General features: G+C 45.7%; 1 protein-coding gene across 2 annotated transcripts in view; it reads right to left on the bottom strand.

The window, feature by feature from the left end:
* The window catches only part of HACE1 (HECT domain and ankyrin repeat containing E3 ubiquitin protein ligase 1), a 339,965-nt gene that overhangs the window by 155,555 nt on the left and 162,871 nt on the right, over window positions 1-21,539 (bottom strand). For both annotated transcript variants that reach the window (XM_085611183.1, XM_085611184.1), the window contains exons 13-17: window positions 18,366-18,434; window positions 13,961-14,048; window positions 12,724-12,835; window positions 12,539-12,636; window positions 5,432-5,519 (exon numbers count right to left, since the gene is read on the bottom strand). In XM_085611183.1, the coding sequence (XP_085467309.1) occupies window positions 5,432-5,519; window positions 12,539-12,636; window positions 12,724-12,835; window positions 13,961-14,048; window positions 18,366-18,434 (455 nt within the window). The remainder of the gene's footprint in view (window positions 1-5,431; window positions 5,520-12,538; window positions 12,637-12,723; window positions 12,836-13,960; window positions 14,049-18,365; window positions 18,435-21,539) is intronic.

Here is a 21,539-nt window from a genome sequence, read left to right as displayed (position 1 = left end):
AGAAGCACAGAGAAGCCGCACAGTAATGTAGGGGAGTGATCCCGGTGACCCACAGGCTAGCAGTCAATGTTCGTTCTCTGGGGCCGCATCCTCCTCATCAGGCCGGTCGCGTTTTCCGCAGGGATTTCAAAAAGTCCTCCACCTGCTGCGGGTTCGTGAAGAAATGTTGCTTCGCTTGATGGGTGACACGCAGCTTCGCCGGATAAAGCAACGCATAGTCGATTTGGAGAGCTCGCAGCTTTTTCTTAACATCAACGAATTTACGACGCTGTTCCTGCACAACAGGCGTGAAGTCTGGGAAGACGGTGAAGCTGACACCTTCGCATGACAGATTCTGGTTCACACGCGCAGCCCACAGCGCAGCATCTCGGTCGCGGTAGTTTAGAAGTCGCGCGATGATGGGCCGAGGTGGGGCACCTGGACGCGGTCGCGGTCCGAGTGATCGGTGCGCCCTCTCCACGATGAACTGTTTAGAGAAGGCGTCCGCGCCAATAGAGGCAATGAGAATCCTCTCCACATAATCCTCCATGCGCCCTGTATTGGTGGACTCTGGCACACCCACCACGCGAATATTATTACGGCGGCTGCGGGCTTCTAACTCCTCATTCTTAGCAGCTATAATCCGCAGGACATTGTCCATTTTTGTGAGCTGTGTAGAGTGGGAAGCAGTCGTATCTTCGTTTTCCGAGATCCGCCGTTCGGTCTCATTGAGGCGCTCCTCATGGGCATCGATTTTCTGTGCGTACGCATCCATACGGGAAGTAAGACGGTCCACCTTATCCACCACGGTGGCAAAGCCCTGCCTCATCTCCCGCATCATCTGTTGCAGATCCAGTGGCGGTGAGGCCACGTCCATGTCGGGCACCGGGGGGGCCCGTGCGCCTCCGTCATCTGGCGCACTCCGCAGCCCGGTTTTCGCAGCTGGGGCAGCAAACGACAGCTTCGCCTGTTTAGTGTCATGCTTGCCCATCTTGGTCGCGTGGTAGGGGGCCGCCCCACACCCCAGAGTAGCCAAGGTCGCCCCCACCGCAGGCAGGTCAGAAACAGGGGCTTGCAAAGGGCAATTCAGCCCCGGTCGGCGCCGGGGCAGACGACGGACCCACTCGGCAACGCAGGAGCAGCCCAGGAAGGGAGCCTCACGACAGCCCGGACCCTCACAAGGGCGGAATCAGGCAGCGCTCCGTTGCGGGCCTCGGCCGCCCATTCACATGAAGGAGGCAGACCCACGAAGAGTAACCCCCACGTCAGGGACACCAGCAGAGCATCAGCAGGGGGGCCCCCAGGCCAGAGCGAGGGGAGGCGCGGGGGGTCGTTCAGGAGCAAGCCCCAGGGGCCTCCAGCAGCGGTGAAGTCTCGGTCCGTGCAGCACTAGGCCTTCGCGGCGTATCCCTCCACCGCCACCAGCCCCGCCAAAGTCACGGCACAGCGCCACCTCCGTCAGGCCTCAGAGTCTTGTCGCAGCGAGTTCAGCAGGAGGGATGCGGGGAGTCCGGAGCACCTTCGGCGGGTCAGCAGGGCCCAGGTAAAGCGCCGGGGGGGAGTGGGCAACCATCCGACACAGCCCCAAACAGCGCAGTCCGCCCAGGATGGGGGGGGGGGCTCACCTCCGGGGCCACGCAGAGAGACCCCTCCGGCCACCAGCACAGCCCGTCCCCAAAGCACAGGATCACGTCGCTCCGCAGCCGGACACAGGCAAGTCATACGGCAGCGGGGGGGGGGGGGGGGGGGGGCAAGCCAGGTACAAGAAGAGTCCGGAGCCCCTCCGCTTATCGCCGCCTCTGTCTCCCGTGCAGCCTCCTCGATCCCCTCCCCAATGGTCGCCGCATCAGCAAGGGACAGGCCGGGGCCTACCCGCCTCGTGGTCAGCACCGGGAGCGCGTACTTCCAGGTCCCGGCCGCCGCCACCACCACCACGCCGCAGCCACTGGCCCGGCGGAACTTGCAGCGCCTCGCACTCAGTCCTCGAGAATCTCTCGGCTCCCAAACTTCCGTCGGGGCCGCCGGGGAACAGCAGCCACAGGTATACCCGGTCGCGGTCCGGCAGGCGATCAGTTAATTAGGATAATTGCAGGATAGTGAGTCCAGGCAGCAGGAGCCTCACCGAAATGCGGCCATACTGCGTGCGCGTCCTCTAGCGCCCCCCTCACAACCCAACCTCTGTTAAACTGTGCATGATAAGATCCACTGGGGTTTTATAAGACAAAACCGAACAAGGGCATGTTTCGATTTTCATTAATTAGAAACATTAACAAAAACAAGTTTGTTTTCGAAAAGCAAATGCATGGAAACTCAGACATGCACAAATGGGAATAGATTATTTATGCGTGTCCCTGCAAAACCTATCTATTTCTGTGCCTCCTGTGTCTGTGTGCTAGTTTTCATTCCTGAAGGTTGCCCCTCACAAGTACACCATTTACTTTGCAGAAAAAACAAGCTTAAATTCTTCTCAAAGATCCCAACTGTAAATAATGAGAACAATTTACAACAAAGATGCCTTGCACAAGTGCAGAATGTTTGTCCAGTGAGTTGCCACTTGCAGCAAAGCCAGTGGCTGAAGGAAGCAGATACACTACCTTATTCCATGTATGCTATTCGATGGACTGATCCATCGTGTGCCTGACACCTCAAATGAGCAATGGTTAGAAAGGGCCTAGGCGTACCCCTAGATGTTTTATTGTATAATAATTTCAACCGATGAGGCAAGACAGTGAAAGCTGCTTTCATGCACTCTCGAAAAAATGACACTAGATGGTCAGGCTCTAAGCTCTAGTAACTATAATTCATGCCCTAAGATAAGCAAACGTGTTGTCCTTGCCATGCACAGCTAACTATCCCACATATTACATCACTCAAGAAATAGTATAGGAGATCATTGAGAACATGAGTGCACATTTGAAAGAACATCATTAATGACAAAACTGTGCATGATGGGGCGTGAGTTCTAGTTACCTTGAGGCACGAGTAATGGCCCCTTAGCTAAACACCCAGGCACCCACATCCAGAAGGGAAACAAGGCACAAAGGCACTGGTTCCAAGTGGGGTGGATGTAGATTAGGTATCTAGTACACTCTGTTTTTTTAGTTTACAATGTTACGCTGTCACTTTTTTCGAAACTATAAAGTCACTTTAACTTTTGTTTTTTTCCAGTGGGGGGGAAAAAATAAAATTATATATATGTATGAGAAACTGAAAAAGGCAACATGCCATCTATAAATGTATTTACATGTGCCTGCACGCCCCGTAAAATTGTCTAACTTGCTGGGCAGTGTTTGTTATTTTAGGAGAATTGAGACAAAATAGGTTTACCATATTGAGGGGACCCGATAAATTATTGTAAAAGAGGAGGGATGGAAGTGCAGCACTGAAAAGCTTGAAGGCCACTGCGGTAAAACAATATCATGTATTTTATCACAAGCAATACTGCTCATTTTCACAATTTGTCTGCTAAAAGATGTTGGACCTATGTATAAGTGAGCTATTAAAAAAATGTACAAGGCAGTGACATACCCAAACAGAATGACATCCTTTATGCCATAAAAGATTCGATTGTATCTTCCTTCAAACAGTCCATTAAGATTAAAAATTAGGTATACAGTACCACGTGGAAGGAGAAACTGTTGGAAAAGACACCCACCAAATGATTGTTGCTTACAGAAATATTAAAACGCTATTTTTAAAAAAATAGGCTGTGGGTGAAACCTGACCCTGAGCAAGGAGAATTTGTCCATACAGAACTGTAATTGTACCACCTACTATCCCATGCAAATTGCCAAAAAACGTAAAACAAAACAGAAACCTGACCAAAGCTAAAATACAACTTTGCCTGTTGCCCCTCGTTGTTGATAAAGAACTATCAACCAGGCAAGGGGCAGCTCAAGAACTGCACAGTTATTTGTGTTTGTGGAATGACTGGATTTTGTAACAATAGTCTGCAACATCTTGTGGTGTGGCAGAGAGGAAAGTCGTGAGCCAGTACCAAATTGCAAACACTTCAATGTTTACAATGTTCGACTTTCTTACACTGCACACTACTTTACTTTGTAATGTAATAAAATATATTATATATATATACACACACACATTATATATATATATATTCACTTAAAAAACATAGGTTTCACACGTTATAGTTATGAATTAGCATTTAAAAAACCTTGCAAATTCACTTAAAAAACCATAGGTTTCACACGTTATAGTTAGCTGGACATTTCACTAGTAAAAAACCATTGAAATTCCCCCGTTATAGTTAGTTCAGATAACTATAACTCGCGCGCCCGCAATCCACTGCTCCTGACGTCACATATTACATCACTCATGACATGGCCAGTGGCATCACTCATGACATCACTGATGACATCATACTTGTGATAGAGTGGCAGTCGCGCGAGTTATAGTTATCTGAACTAACTATAACGGGGGAATTTCAATGGTTTTTTACGAGTGAAATGTCCAGCTAACTATAACATGTTTGAAACCTATGTTTTTTTCAGTGAATTTGTAAGGTTTTTTAAATGCTAAGTTATGTATGTTTTATTTTATTTTTTATATATATATAATTTTTTTTTTTAAGGTTTTTCACGGTGCGCGCACCCCGCGATTTTTTGAAAAAAAAAAACAAATGTTTTTTTCACCCTTCGGGATCCTTCAGGGACCCCCCGACAAAGACTAGGGGGTCAGGAACTCTCTACCATGCCCCCTTTTCACATTCTCCACCTTTCTTTTTCACTGTCACACACAAAACACACAAAATGGCGGCCGACATTTCCTGATCGACCGATTCGAACGTTGACTGACATGTAACCACCAATCAGAATTACGCTCGCACACGTTAAGGTGCGCGCACCGTGCGCGCACGGTGCGCGCCTATAGATATTTATGTACTTTTAACTGCAATTTTCTCAGGAACTACTGAACAGATTGACTCCATATATGCAAAAGGCACATCCCTGACCTGAGGACTACCTCTTTGCCAAATTTCAAGTAATTCTGTTCAGCCGTTCGGGCTGTACCTTCGACTAAAGGTCCTATGGGGAAATGCATGGGGAAAACGCGTTTTGGGAACCCCCTTTTTTCTCAGCCCCCGCTTGACGAATCACCCCGAGACTTTCAGGGTAGGAGCTGAGCGGAGCGCCCCATTAGTTTTGAAAATTTCGCGAGGATTCGTCAACCGGCGCCAAAGTTATTCAAAATAGAATTTTCAGATTTCCTATGGAAACTCGGTCCTAACTATAGCTATCTACTGGCGACCGCCAGTAGATAATATATATACACACACACAGACACAGACACACACACACACACACACATACATCTGCTGTGTATGTGCAATCTTCTGTGGAAGATCAAAGACATTTTGCATCCCTACGGAACTACACTCACATCCTCTTGATAATCAACATATAATTGTGTAATTAACAAGCAAATTACGTACCATCAGCGGACTGAGTGAACAGTGCATAATCTGGGTTAATGATTTCATTAGACAAAATATCAAACCACTCCCGCACTACACCCTGGCCCTAAAGGGAGAAAAAAATACAGAAAAAAGAGTTTTATAATAAGCAAATATCCATTTTATTACAACTTTTACAAGAATGTGTATGATTCTAGAAATCAACAAGACAACTAAATAATAAAAAGCACACCTTCAGAATAATTAAAACATGTTCATTAATAGTGATTTGTCTAGGATTTATTAGCTTTGTACTAGAGGTGGCAACAAAGGACAAGTTACTTACATTCCGTAATGCCTTATCTGGTAGAGACATGATCTAACCGCAGATTCCATACCTTTGTACCTCCAGGCGTCAGGATGGATCTGGAAGATTTGATAGCACGAACCCTGCACGCCGATATGTGGCGTTGATCAACTCTGCGTGACGTCATAGGTGGCAGGTTCATGGTAATCGTGACATCTGCGTCGTCTATATAGGCACCACCCATGCACACCGACATTAGTACTTTCCACGACTTTCCACACCAGACGCGCTGAGCCATGAAGTGACTGACTGTGGGGTGTCAAAAAAAAAAACTAAGGCCCTGAAGGGGAAACAGCCTTAGCACTAACCCAATCTGCAGTGCAGGGAGAATGGGTGGGTCGGAAAGGAATCTGTGGCTAGATCATGTCTCCACAAGATAAGGCATTACCGAAGGTAAGTAACTTGTCCATCTGACAGAGACATGTAGCCGCAGATTCCTCATCTTTGAACAGATACCCAAGCAATACCATCCCCGGAGGAGGGACTGCGCAGAGGTTTCAGACTAAGAAATCTTGCAAGACAGAGTGGCCACAGAGGCCCTCCCTGCAGACCTGAGAATAAAGGCTGTAGTATCTGGTGAATGTGTGCCACGTGGCTGCTTGTCAGATGTCACTAACCCGGACACCACACTGAAGAGCAGAGGTGGTTGCCTTCAACCTGGTAGAAAAAGCTCTAAGGACTTCAGGAGGTTGTTTCATCGCCAAGGCATAACATTTTTATGCAGAGCATGACCCAGCGTGAAATGGTCCTCTTCGGAATAGCTTGCCCCTTCTTTGCTCCAACGTACCCAACGAACAGTTGGTCGTCCACCCAGAACTCTTAAAAAGAGCGTTATCATTCTACCTTGATCGCACTTAATTCCAGATAGTGGAGACGCTCCTCTTCCTTGGAAGGATGGGGAGGTGCATAGATGGGGGGCAGAGTAACAGATTCAGCCATGGAAATGTGATACCACCATAGGCAGAAAGATGCCCTAGTGCAGAGCACTACTTTGCCCGGAAAGACAGTCAGGTAAGGAGGCTGAGATGACAGTGCCTGCAGTTCGATCACCCTCCTGGAAGTTATTGCCACTTAACAGGCTGTTTTGATAGTGAGCAGCCAGAGAGGTCAATTGTGCAGAGGTTCAAACTGTGCACACATCAAAAAGGTAAGGACCAAATTTAGCTCCCACTGGGGAATAACAAAAGGAGAATGGGGGAACAGATGGGTAAACCCCTTCAAATATCTCTGTACAAGAGGCGATTTAAAAAGTGATGGCTGATCTGGCAGCCTAAGAAAAGCAGACAGGGCTGAAAGGTAGCCCTTCATAGTGCCCCTAGATGGAGTTGTGCTGTGCCAAGGAAAGAATGCAAAGAAGGCTTTTTGATAGAGGGGGCAGACAAGTGGACAACAGAACTTTCTGTACAGTATTTACAAACTTTTTGCCATCGGGTGGCGTATACAGACTTCGTGGGGGAAAGTCCGGCTGCCAGAATAACCTCAAAGACTTCAGCAGGAAGGTCAAAAGCGGTCACCACCAAATCTTCACAAAAGAGGGCGGAGAGTGGACAGGTTCGGGTGTAGGACCCTCCCCTGCTGCAGTGACTGATTAGAGGATCGATGCTCATTTGCAAAAGCTCGGGATACCAGACTCTCCATGCACAGTTCCGAGCCACAAGGATGACTGGGCTCAGTCACTCCTGATCTTCTTGATCACTATGGGCAGGAGTGGTATGGGCGGAAAACCCTACAGGAGGCTTGTGCTCCACTCACGAAAAGTGTCGCCGTATGAGAGCCGCCTTGGAAACTCCAATACGCAAAACTGCTGAGATGGAGTGTTCTCTTCGGAGGCGAACAGATATAACCAAGGCTCTCCCCACTGTTGAAAAAGACCTTGCACCACCTAAGGATGGAGACGCCATTCGTTATCCGCAAGGCACAGGCAGCTATGTTAGTCTGTTCTAGCGTTCAGAGAACTGGCCAGATGTAGAACCACCATGGAACTGTCCTGTTCCAGCCAAGTCCAGAGATGCAAGGTCTCTTGACTATGGGCCCGATTCACAGAACTAACTTAAGACAAAATCCTAAACTTACTACCATTTTGGTATTCACAGAAGGCACTTACTCATTTTGGTATTCACAGAAGGCACTTACTCATTTCGGTATTCACAGAAGTTAGGAGTCCTAACTTTAGGACTCCTAAATGCCTTCTGTGAATACCGAAAGTCTTAAAATTAGGATTTTTCTCAGTTTAGTAGTAGTATAGTTAGGACTCCTAACTTTAGGACTCCTAAATGCCTTCTGTGAATACCGAAAGTCTTAAAATTTGGATTTTTCTCAATTTAGTAGTCCTAGGAATACTAAATTGAGAAAAATCCAAATTTTAAGACTTTCGGTATTCACAGAAGGCATTTAGGAGTCCTAAAGTTAGGAGTCCTAACTATACTACTACTAAACTGAGAAAAATCCTAATTTTAAGACTTTCGGTATTCACAGAAGGCATTTAGGAGTCCTAAAGTTAGGACTCCTAACTTCTGTGAATACCGAAATGAGTAAGTGCCTTCTGTGAATACCAAAATGGTAGTAAGTTTAGGATTTTGTCTTAAGTTAGTTCTGTGAATCGGGCCCAAAGGGTCTAACAACCCCCTCCGCCCTGCTTGTTGCAGTACCACATGGCGGTAGTTTGTCTGTGAACACCTGAACTAACCTTCCCTTGAGGGATGGTAAAAAAGCTTTCAGTACCAATCGGATCGCACAAAGTTCCAACAGGTTGATATGGAGCTTGCCTTTCCCCGGAGACCAGAGTCTTCTGATCTCCACCTTTTCCAGATGGCCGCCACATCCCAGAAGGGATGCATCAGTTTCTTCTGTGAGATCTTGGTGGGGATAGGAGATGGGGTCTGCCTCTGACCCAATCGCAGTTTGCCAGACACCACTGCAGGTCGTTCGCAGTGCCCTCTGATATCTGAACTAGGTCGGTGAGATTTCCCGATGCTGTGCCCCATTGGAACTTCAGGTCCCAATGCAGAGCCCGCATGTGCCATCGTCTGCTAGCAGGATGAAGGAGGCTATGAGGCCCAACAGCCTCAGAATCATTCTCACCGACATCTACAATAGAGGCTGAAACATCGGTATCATTGCCTGAATATCCTAGACTCGTCATTTGGAAGGATAAGTCAGAAATTGCACAGTGTCCAGAACAATTACAATGAAAGGGAGTCAGGTGTGACTTCAGCACATTGATAGTGAACCCCAGTGAATGCAGTTGGTTCGCCTCAGTCTGGAGGTGGGAGGCAACTGCTTGGGATGAGCCCACCTTCAACAACCAGCCATCGAGATAAGAGAAATCTGGAAACCCTGATCTGCTGAGATGGACGTCGACCACCGCCATCACCTTGGTGAGGCACACTGGTGAGGTCAAAGGGGAGCAGGGTAAACAAAGTGCTTGTGGCCCCCCGTAAACCACAGATAGCGACGATGGGCTGGCAGGACAGGGGTATGGCAATAGGCGTCCTGCAACTCCAACACTACCATCCAGTCTGAGAGCAGACAGGACCTGAGCAAGGGTGAGCATCTTGAACTTCTCCTTTTTGAGAAAGTAGTTGAGGGCCCTAAGTTCCAGAAAAGGATGAAGGCCTCCATCCTTCTTTGGAACCAGAAAATAGAGTAATATCAACCACAGCCTATTTCTGGCCCGGAAACTCTGTCTATAGCTCCTTTGGCCAAGAGAGTCTTGACTTGCTCGCAGAGTAAGGCAATGTGATCCTCCATCAGCCGATCGTAAGTTGGATGCATGGAGGGAGGGGTAGTCCAGAAGGGGAGAGAGTAGCCTCTATGGACTATTTGCAGCACCCACCTGTCTGAGGTGATATCTCACCAGTGGTGGTGATGGGATATCCGGCCACCAACTGGATATCCATGATCCGTTGGGATTGGACTAGGAAGGTATTGCATTGGAGGAGGAAGTTTGTGGCTTGAATCGGCACCTGTCCACCTGACCCACAGGGTCGTGGTTACTGCATCCGTGGCCCCGCAGAGGTTGCTGTACTTGCGGGGACCTCTGGTTGGAATAGGGTTGACACGGTTGGAAGAACTTTCGTAGTATGAAGGGGGCGAAAAGCAGACACAGGCCGGGATTATGTGGTGAGGCCTAGGGACTTGGCCATAGCCCGCAAGTCCTTAAAGCTCTCAAGCTCTGCATCTGCCTTGTCGCCGAAGGGACGGGAGCCATCAAATGGCATGTCCATAAGATTAGCTTGTACATACCCTGAAAAACCTGACGTCCTCAGCCAGGTGTGGCGCCTTAAAGCCACCGTCAAGGAAATCGCTCTGCCTAGTGAGTCTGTGGTGTCTAAGCCATAGTGTATGGCAAACATTGCTGCATCTCTCCCTTCTGAAATAGCGTGGGAGAGGAGAGCTCGGTCCTCCTCAGAGACTCTTGGCAGCCCCTGGGCAACTGTATCCCATCTCGAATGGGAATAACAGCCCAAGAGGCATGCAGTGTTTACCCATCGCAATACTAGACTGGCGGAAGAAAAGATCTTACCAAAGCTGTCCAGCCTTCTGGATTCCATATCTGAGGGAGCAGAAGGGAACACCTCCCGGGAAGTGGATGCTTGAACCATCAAGCTTAATGGAGTGGGATGGGTGGGGAGGAAAGTTGGGTCATCCAGTGCAGGGTGGTGGAAGCGGGCAAGGCTCTATTCACAGGAGCTGGTGTGCTGGGCTTGGACCAAGTGCCCAGTAGTGTCAAGGCCTCGCTAAAAGGCAGCAAGGGTTCCGAGGAGGAGACACCAGGCTGCAGGACCTCAGTCAAGACGTTAGTCTTGACTGCCACAGTAGAAAGCTACAAGTCCAAGACCTCCATAACCCTATGCAGCACCATTGCAAATGAGGCTCACTCCTCCGCAGCCAGGTTAGGGGGAGACAGCATGCCAGAATCTGGAGCAGTGTCCGGGCCACTGGCATCACCCAGGTCGTCATACTAGTCCAGGTCTTGATTAGGTTGCGGGATTTCAAACGGATCCTGCTGCCTCTCCCAATCATCATCATCCATTCCTAACCCCTCAGAATAGGTTGAACAGCATGGAGCCGTACGGCTCCATCGGTGCAAGTGGATGACCAACTGGCTTTGTGTCGTCTGGAATGACGATGGGGGAGGCATCGACGATGGGTGCTGGTGACAGAGGGCCTCACGTTGGATGGGGCACTGGGGAAGGTCGCAGAGGTACAACGGGCGTTGGTCCAGATCAAAGAGGAGGCCATGGCTGGAGCCTCGGGACCAACAGGATCTCCTTCTGAGCCTGCGGGGCCCAAAGGCATGCCGGCAGGGTCAGGCTGCTCAAATATGGCTCACATGGGAAAATAACATTATTTTAATTGGGCAGGGGTGGTTCTCGGCCCCGGAAAGGGAGGGAAACGCAGAGCCAACCCAGGCAACCGCTCCGCGGAGCGGGGCCTCGAAAGCTGAGGTTCCTCAGTCTTGTTGCGCAACGGAAAGGGTGAATTTCGAAGCGTGCTGCAACTTCATGTGCTTTTCATGGTCCTTCTAACTGACCGCAATCACTTCACGGATGAAGTCTTCGACCTCCCCAGCATGGTGCCCGGACCTTTCTCTCGACTGAGTCCGGGAGCGAGATAGCCGAGGCGACCTCTGAGGTACCATACACCGTGCCGCGATTCGATATAGGGACAGCTCCCTCAAAGCCTTCGACGCCACGGCCCGGCAATCGGAGCACAACTTGATGTCGTGGTCGAGCTCCAGGCACCAGAGACACACTAAAGGGGGGTTCGTGACCGACATGGCACAGTAACAGGTGCCGCACGGCTTGAACCCAGAGGTCTTTTAGACATACCTACACACCAAAAGGATTCGACAAAAGATTGCTCTCTTCAACGGATCTGCACTGGCTGGCGCAGAAAGAAAACAACTGACGTCAGAGCGCCAGGGTGGCGCCTATATTGACGACGCGGACTCACGACGTTGATGAACGAGATGCCGACAACGTCATGCGCAGTTGACAGACATCACCTATCGACGTGTAGGGGTACTGCTATAAAAAATCTTTTGGATCCAGCCTGACGTCTGGAAGTTTACAGGTAAAGAATCAGAGGCTAGATGTCTATCAGATTAAGATCTGCTAAGGTTTCTCATCTGGCTGAAACATCATGAGCGGTTTAAGTCTTATACTTTACTCAAACAGCAGTCACGAAGTACTTCGCTACACCTTAGGGTTGGGACGGAATCTCACTGAGGGGTGAAATGGGCCTGCCAGAGACCAATTTGTCTCCAAGCTTTAAGCGACCAACCTACAATATACTGATTAAATGCAAGAGCAAAACTAACTCCGCCCATTTAATGCCCCAGGATTTTTTTTGCTTTTGATTACCCATTATTTGGACCTTTATTGTGGGCAAGTCTCGCTATCTGAACCTCACCCACTGTAATTTCACAGCAATTGGACTGAGCGTGTGTTCCACCAGTGTCCGTCTTTTAAGAGAAGGCCACTGCGGTACAGATAAGGAACGTGGCACTGAGCTGGTGACATGTGAAGATACTAGAGTGCCCATGGTAGCAAGCTATCGGGTAACAACTAAAGCTTGCATAGAAAAGTTGTGTAAAGGACACATGGATTTTTTTTATTTTAATTATATCTAGTTTACTCCTTAATTACTCAATAACCCTTTCCAACAAAAGGATTACACCAAAAACATGAATGACAAGCATGAGGAGACGGTCAAAAAAATTATGATAAAAATCAAGTTACATGACAAGCATGTAGTTCCCATCAGCAACATACCATGCCTTCTTCTCCATGGAAACGAACAGCAATCCCTTGCTTCAGCTTCTCACAATTCGACTTAAACACAACTTCACAGCTACTCCTAAAAATAGAATCTAGATATGTAATAATAATGAATGCTTCTCTTCTTCAAATGAGCACTTTGTCAATTAAAACAATCATATTAGTTTACTATGTGGTACCTCTGTGCACTAGCAGGATGTCGTTTTCGCTCACTGGCCTGTGCACCATATCCGAATCGGGCTGCCCTGAGAGCAGGTGTTCATAGAACCACTCACAACGCTCCTTAAATGGCTGCAAAAAGAGAACAATTTTCCAAAGGTTACACAGAAACACAAATGCGCTCATCCATCCAGAAATAGCCACTAAAATGATGGGCCTAGTCCAAATACCCACAGTCCATTCTTGTGCTGACCTACACTCGTGTTCGGATAGGATCCTTGACCTCATGAGTAAAGGGCAGTCTCACAAGAACCTGGGGAACTGCCATATAGTCCAGTGTCTGTTATGGGCCCTTAGCAGAACACCCCTGCACCCAAATCCAGAGGAAACAAGGCACTAAGGCCATGGTTCCAAGTGGGGTGGATGTAGATTAGGTATAGCACACTCGCTGCATGAGGTGTGTACCACATGCAGCGAGTACATCTTATTCGAATTTTCTCACAAACAATGGTGGATTTACATGCTGAATTCAGTGCTTACTGCACCGAATTCTGCTTGGATTGGTATTTACCACTTATTTTCACAAGATACAAATTGGTGGTTATACCTGCTGAAAAGTTAGCACGGAAGATTTGCAGATGGTGTGGCAATTACTCCTGCACTTGGAGAATGCAATGCATGATATATGCGAGAGAATCGTAAGTGAACACCCTACGCGGAACGGAGGGTTCAACATCTCCACTACTTCTGACACACAACCCTTTTCAAATAGGACCATTGTGCAATGGATGCTATCATGAAAAAAAAGATAGCCCAGTCGTTTCGTGTTTTTTACCAGACATCGGTTGTTGTAACGTTTTAATGTTTTTTCTAAATAAAAGTTACTTGTATTTTTTTAAATGGACTCACTATTTAACGTAATCATCTACCGATGTTTCACGTACATTCAAAAGACTAAAGGAAGCATTAAAAATGTAAACACAAATATAGTATGAATTGGGAAAAGGACTGATATTGGCATAAATTGATTGCGTACCTAGTAGGCACTACTGTTTTGAAAATAAATTCTTGATATAATTAAGCAAAATATGTTCACTATTTCAGAATTTGAATGCAGAAAATACATTTAAACTAGCCATTTTGCATTACGTCAATTTGCAATTTACAGCCGAAACATTTCATGAAACATTTTATCTTTGGGACTGTGTGTTTTTAATCAATACTAATAAACCCCTATTCCAGTAAAGAATTGCATACCTGGGCTTTTATTATGTGCATGAATCTGGACATTAATTCAGGGCACTCCAGTAGAAAGTGAAAATGGTCAAAGATAATTTTCGGGTTTCTGCAAAGACAAAAACAAAATACTAGTTATAATATGGGTGGCCCCAGCTATAGCATATGTCTTTACTTTTGAGAAAGTCAGTCAATGGTTTGAATGCTTTTCGGCTATGGAAGGCAGCAACAGACTGGTCTTGGTATAAGTACATCATTATATGAGATATTTTCACCTCCCATGACGTTCGACATTAGAGTTCATTGTCCGCAAATAAGCGAAACTTCATCAGTTTGGACCTATTGCTTGTGGCTGCTCTATGAACTCTTACTAGACTGAATGGGGTATTGCTTTGTTTTTAGGTCTCGCTGGCGTTGCAGCGCGAAGCGCTGCCGTCAACGAGAACTATTGTTGCCGTGATGCCTCTCAAGGGAGACAGACCGGGGCACGCGCAGCGATCGGGGTAGAGGTCTGTGGACGGCTTGTTTTACTTTGTCACTTGTTATTATTCCTTTATTTGTTATATTTGTTGGGCAAGTGAATTTATTTATGATTGATGGGTTCACGATGAGTCAGTAAGAAGGTTAACAGTGAGTTGAATTGCACCGAATTAGTCTTTTTTTCGCAATTTCAGTCTTTTTTCGAGCTTTAGGTTGACCATGTGACAAACCACCGGGTCATTTAAACAGAAGTACGGGTACTGGATAGGAAGTTTGACCACGTTGCAAAGACCATTTTTTTCTTAGAAGTAAGCACAGTTATGTGATAGGAGTGTGTCTTTAGCCTTATATACAACAGAAGGGACATAATTCTTATTATGTCCTTCACAAGAATGATTGCTTCAGGGTAGCGACGAAGGGAGACGTGCAGTAAAGGCGAGTTCACGTCCCTGGATTCAATAACAATCGTGAGTATGAGCATGCTCAACTGGCCTGTAACAGATGCAGTTCAGGGGCTATTATACAACTATTACTTATCTTTAATATTCTCATTGCTTTTGTTGTTGGCGAGTCTTTGTTGGTGGCAAGCACGATGTTAGGGTTTAAATACAGAAGTAAGAGGAACAATGCAAGTCGGTCTATATGGTTGTTGTAGTACAACATGCACAATAAGGAGGGCTCTTCTTTGGACATATCATATCAAGTAGTGCGCCTCATTTCTAGAGCACCGAACGGTGCACTAGGGTAGAAGTCAGTCTGCCTTTATTCTGCTAAAACATGTGCAATTAATTTCACAAACTCTGCCTCAACCAAACTGGGAGGGGACCCGTCTTAGTAAAGTTGTTTTATCTTACTTTATTGGGCCGAAACACAAGGCAGTGCATGACAGCTTAGGTAGTTAAGGCAGCTAAAGAAAAAGTTATTTTTGTATCAAATCCTTCGGCATGTTATTAGTAAAAGAACTCAGCGGGCTAATGCACTTGCTCTGACAATTCGTGCATAACCTGTACTTAAAGACTGGAAATCGTTTAGACTATTAATGTGTTTGCTGCAGAGCCTTGGGTGAAATCTATAGGCTGCGGGTTTGGTTTCTAGCAGGGAAGCACGGTCAAATACTTTTATTATTGCTGACCTCTTTGCTTATGCTGCAGGTCACAAGTTCCAGTCCCCGTAAAACTACTCAGTGGGTGACACATCGGATACACACATCTACACATAAGCTACAAAACGTGAGCTTGACTCCTTGCAGCGTTAAACTAAATGTATTCTTCTTATAAATTCAATTAAATGAGTTCTGCTAAACGTATTTACTTCTCATTCTGTCATTTTTGGTTTTACATGCATGGTGCAAATCTACCTACCCACAGGGTCAGCTGGGAGCTTTAGAGAAGGCACCTAAATAAAAGATCTGTTTGTATCCATTAAATCCTTGGGCATGTTATTAGTAATTTGCAATGCAATCGGTCTCGTATTTGTGAGAGTTTGAGCTATTGGCATTGTAAATGAAAATGCCTTTTATTTATATGTTGTTTTTCAAAACCGATAAATAAAAGGCATTGCCATTTACAATGCCAATAGCTTAAACTCTAGCAAATGCGAGACCAATTGCATTGTAAATGCTTGTTCTATATAAGCTGCAAAATGATTCTGTAAATGTTTTGACATTCTTGCCCTCAACTCCTTCTCTAATCCTCATGTTTCTTCGCAATTACTTTGAGATCTTACATTTCCTGAAGAATGACATTCTGTTTTCCCAAAGCAGGAATCCATATCCATAATGCTTCATGTCAAGAACGTATTTATCCACCCTCACCTTTGCCCAAGTCCATCACATCTTCCCGGGTTACTTTGATTCCCTTTTGCAAGTCAGTTTTGACGGACAATACTTCTTCCCTGAGGATCACAAGACGTACCATAAAGGTGCGTGTGACGTCTCCATCCTCTGTGTTCACGCCCAGTTCTCCTTTGGCACTGGGTCTTGTCATATGGTCCCTCAGCTTCTTGTCATTCTTGCTTTTTAGTTGCATTGTGCAGCAGCATGGCCTTTATAGTTTGTATCTTCTTGGTTTTGTTTGCTGCCATCGCCTAGGCAGTGTCTGTATACCGCTGCTTAAACCTAGTCTTTCCTCTATGGCATTTCAACGTCACGTGTACTGCTCATGCTAATGAATTTGCATGACATGTTCACTTCAGGGGAATACACTCTTACTAGTACTTTGCTGGTTTAGCTTCTTCTGTAGAACTCACTTCTGGGTATGGTGCATTAAAGCATTCTTGAGTTCAGTGCCTTTACCTTTCCTTGTTTAAAATTAAAACGTGCTTCTCCAATGTGACAATGTCTCCGTCAACAGGGCCTTGCCCTTTATCGTGCTTGTGTAGGGTTAAGATCTCTGATTTAGGGCTCCACTGTCTGGTCTGAGCCATCATTTGTGTATGTATATTCCTTCAGGTGTCTGCTCTATGCACTTGTCCTGTTGGAGGGTCTCTAGAGGCAGCTGACCAGTTTTTGAATTTTAAACCAGTTTGTGTCTCAGGGGATCTCCCTTGCCCAAGCTATTTCTAAAGTCTTTTCATTCACCCAGTGCCTGGTGCTTCTCTTTCCCCTGTGGGTCCGATTATACACCCTGCACTCTGCTTTTGTTTTTGTGCTCCAGGAGCATACCCTACCCAGGGACGCTCTGTTTATACTTTGGCAGTTCTGGCAGCACCGGCTTTCTGCATTAGTGGGTCATTACTATCTTATTCGTAGCTTTCCCTCTCGTCTTTGTGGTCACAACCACATTGGCAGCACTAGTCTGAGGTTAACTTCCCGCAACAGATAGGTAATATCTTGCCTTGCAAGTTCCATCCCGTTCCTGAATGTTGCAGCCAATCAGAGTCCCTGCTTCCACCCCTGGTGACCAAACCACTACTTCTGACCCCCTACCTCCATAAAAGGCGCACTACGACCCCCGAGGCAGGAACTACTGTACGGTGAAGCCAAGTAGACAGCCAGAGTTGAGTTCCACTTCTACACCTTTACTGCCATTGCCAGTCAGGCCACACCCCTCATCGCTGGAAGTTTTTAAAGGGATAGAGTCCGTTTGTGGTATAGTTGTAACATGTACAGGGAGCCATGTTTTTCTACTCTCATTGTTGCAATGTTTTTTAAAAACTGATCTGCATAGATGTGCACATGTCTATTAGTTTGAAAGCACCCCAAAATGGAGAACTATGCTCTCATAAAATAAGAATACTGGACACTATTTGGTCTAGAAGGGTATTTGTTTCTAGTAAACTACCGGTTTGTTAGCCATCAGTGAAAATGTATATCCAGTAAATTCATTCAGGAAATCTGAGGATAGATCTGTAATATCCTTATGTCACCTGCTCCCAAAAAATAGCGTTCTTTCACATCTCCATGATGACGGCTTTAAACAAGTGTTGTTCAAAAAGCTGAAAAACTATTCATATCACAATACAGAGGCAGATGTTTAGAGTTTAATCAACCTATAAGGCTACTTTGTTCTCAGTACCTGTGCCAGGTAGGCTTCTAGATTATAGACCACTTCCTTCATAACCAGTCATTTGCAGAAATTTAAATAAAAAGGAAAACGACATTTTTTGAAAAGCATCAGGTTAAACCATGAGAAACAAACAAACCACAAATTAGATTTTTTGACGCAAGCAGGGAATATAAAACTACATTTCTGTATTGTTCATAATAACATCCGAAAATACAGAAAAGGAGTTAAATGAATAAACACAATTCCGAGAAATGGAGGAAAAAGTTTTAAGAACTTTCATATGCAACAAAATCTGTGATATTAACTGGATATTTTCTTATAACATCAGTAGGATGCTTTCTCATAATCTGCTATTTGAGAATTGCATTTAGCGATAAAAACATTGCTTATCGAAATGAACAAATCTTAACTGAGAAAAATAGAGATGTCACTTAACCCACCTTGTAACAAAGCATTTAAGAACTTCATCGTGCTTGCACACAAATTCGATGAAACGAGGCGAAGTCATTCTGAAAAAAGCACGAAAACATTACGTGAACAGAAAAGAGAAACATGAAGATTTTCTTAATGTTTGACGGTTATGTGTACTTTTCTCATTTGCCTGAGAATATGTATAATCACAGATCCCTACTCTGTTGTGAATGGCAAGTTATGAACGTACAGAAGCAAGGTTGCAGGTACCAGGGATTATCCACCAGTGCTTGGGCGCACAAAGGGACTGTCTTCTGTTCTGTTGCCCTGGAACTTGTTGATGTCAACGTAGCATGTTCAAATCAACTTCACCTTAGACAGCCCCCCCCCTCCCCCCCTTAACACAGGGGACTGGAAGTGTCGAACAGCATTAACCAACGCAAACCATGCCCTCTGGGCCTATATCCACTGTACAACCTATCCTTTTCAAAGCTGGACTATTTTGACACATATTGATATTTCTGGATAGACACAGAACTGGAAACAATCTTTATTGAAAGGCAGATTGATCTTCATGCAAAAGAAAAAGTACCATGCCTGAAGATATAGGTCTTCATTTTTTTGTGTTGGAAATTACCACTAATGTGGATAACTTAAAAGAATGAGTCAATTTCATTATTAAGCACACATGTTTTATTTTCACGACTGTTGATCTCCAGTAGGTGAAAGCATACCAGATACTGGATTATAAAGCAAAATGGGTTTAACTAGTGATGGCAACCACCAAGGCTACGTACAATAACACATGTACACTTTCTCCCAAAGGGAGAGATGGCGGGAAACTCCCAGGAGATGTCTGGGTTGTTTTGTACCCTTGTCCCAGATAAGGGATGGTAGGGCTGATAAAGGTTAGCCAAGGACACTCTTCAATCCTTTCGGTTCCCCAGCTCCCTACTTCCTCCCCTCAGATGGGAAGAGCAGTTAGCTAGGAAGAGGTGAGGGATATCAATGAGAAGGAAGCAGGTGGCAACAATATCTAAGAGGACTGCCCATTGCACACATTTTATTCTCTGCAGTGTTAAACCACTTCTCATGGGCTGAGTGTTAGGAGAGATAGAAAGTGCTAGGTAAAGTGGAAAGAAAAACCAAAGAGGAGGGCAGGAAGATGCCAAACTATCTAGTCTGCCTAGTTCTCTGGAGGGTGAAGCTCTGCAGAACCCCTTCTAGTACAAGTCTTGAAACACTTCCTGGGGGAAGAAGATAGAAAGTAGCAGGAAAGGTAAATAGAGTTGTAGTAGTTTATGGTTTCAGTGAATAAAATGATAATCTAAATTTATCCATGCAATAAAATCAAGATAAAACAATCATAGTAGCATAGGAGTTAAAAAGGATGCGTGAAATAAAAATATATAGCCTATAGGAATTAATTAGCCAGGAGGAATTCATTTCTTATGATCTTACATATATCGCAATCTAAAATTTGCGCATAAATGTATGTTTGATCAGGTGCCTGCCACTCTACTGCCTGCCTCTCCACGTGCCCTGCACAAAGCCTTCACTCCTGGGGGTGCCAGAGAGCGTTCTCCCATGTTTCTGCAAACAGCTTCGCAATTTAAAAGGTAAGGGTGACAGAAAGTATAATTTAAGGCGCTTTATGCAAAATAAGGAAGTCTAGCGTAATACGTTGTTGAGTAAAGTGCTTTATGCCAATATCTTTAAAATAAATCTTGCCCTACCATCTCAGATACTTTAGGTAGGTTTAGAAAAAGACATTGTAACAAACATATAGAAGTTACATGTAGTATGACTGTAGGGGGCCGCTGACAGCAATACTGACAGTGGGATAGCGGAGCTGATGATCTTACTTGTGTCCCCACTAGCAGCCACAGCGGTAGATAATTGTAATCATAATTAACCATAGTCCTTTAACTGGGCCCGCACTACTAGGCAACACCCCCCCCTTGACAGTCCTAGTGGGACAGTTCAGACCTGATAGATATAATAATTGGTGATCAGGTTTTTGACCATCTTGGGATACTGTGTATTGGTGCCTTGCGGGAGCAACAAGGCTCTAAGTTCGTCAACAAACTTCCCACACCTGGATAGAACATATGCACTAGCTTGAGATAAGGAGAGCGCAGATGCTTCTTGACAGGTGCGACTGGCTTGAGCTGAAAAGATCGACTTCAGCAGTCTCCTCCTAGATAAGTCTAGCTTGGGACAGTAGCACAGGTGCTGCAGCAAAGATTCAGGTTTGTAGTCACAGATTATGCAAGCTCCATTCCCGCCATGGAAGGCCCATGCTGAATTACATTTTGGTACTGGTAAGCCCAATAGTCTCATGTACAGAATTGCTCTGAGAGTCATTTTGTTTAGTGTTTCTAGTAGATATGGTTAAGGTTTCCCCTCCAGGTAGGAGTTGTTCAGGGGGAGTAAGGTAACCAAGTTCTTTAGTAAGGTTAAATCCTGAGTTCGACGTTGTCTTCATGTGCCTGTTTGTAGTCTTTTCTTCACGCTCTGTAAGGGATATCTCAGTTCTTGAACGCAGATTGATCTATGTTGAAAGACATGATGGCATCATGCAGGTACTGATACCAGGGGTTGTCCTGGATCTCGAAAATGACTTTTAAGTGGGCTATTAGCAAGTTGGCAAGCACCCTCAAGACCCTGATGGACTATTCCAATAAAAACAACAGTTAGACGGACAGAATGCAGAACAATGTCATACATTCACCCCAGTACAGAGATCTGGGCCTAAATCCATCGTTTTTCTGCTCACCATGCCATTACAGTTTGATCCCAGCCATATGCAAATCAGTCTTGACCCTGTGCCTCATGGGAACAGTCCAGCCGAACTGCCAAGCCAGGTTCTCCCTGGAATGGAAACAAGCATCCTAGGACCGGTTTCAGGGTTTCACCCCTCTTCATCCAGGATAGCTTGATTCCAGTGGCATGGAGAGCACGGGACCCACGTCTGGGCATACCCGTCCCACTCTGGGTGACAAATGCAAAAACTATAGTTTATGGACAGAATGCAGAACAATGTCATACATTCACCCCAGTACATAGATCAGGGCCTAAATCCATCGTTTTTTTGCTCTGCTCAACATGCCATGCCAACTGGGGTGGCATGGTGAGCAAAAGAATGATGGATTTAACCTAGATCTCTTGACTGGGGGTGAATGTTTTGATTTGTTCTGCAT

This window comes from Triturus cristatus, chromosome 6 (genome assembly GCF_964204655.1).
Source record: "Triturus cristatus chromosome 6, aTriCri1.1, whole genome shotgun sequence".
Taxonomy (NCBI): Eukaryota; Metazoa; Chordata; class Amphibia; order Caudata; family Salamandridae; genus Triturus; species Triturus cristatus.
Note: the sequence above shows the minus strand (reverse complement) of the source record. Positions and strands in the feature narration are given on the sequence as shown.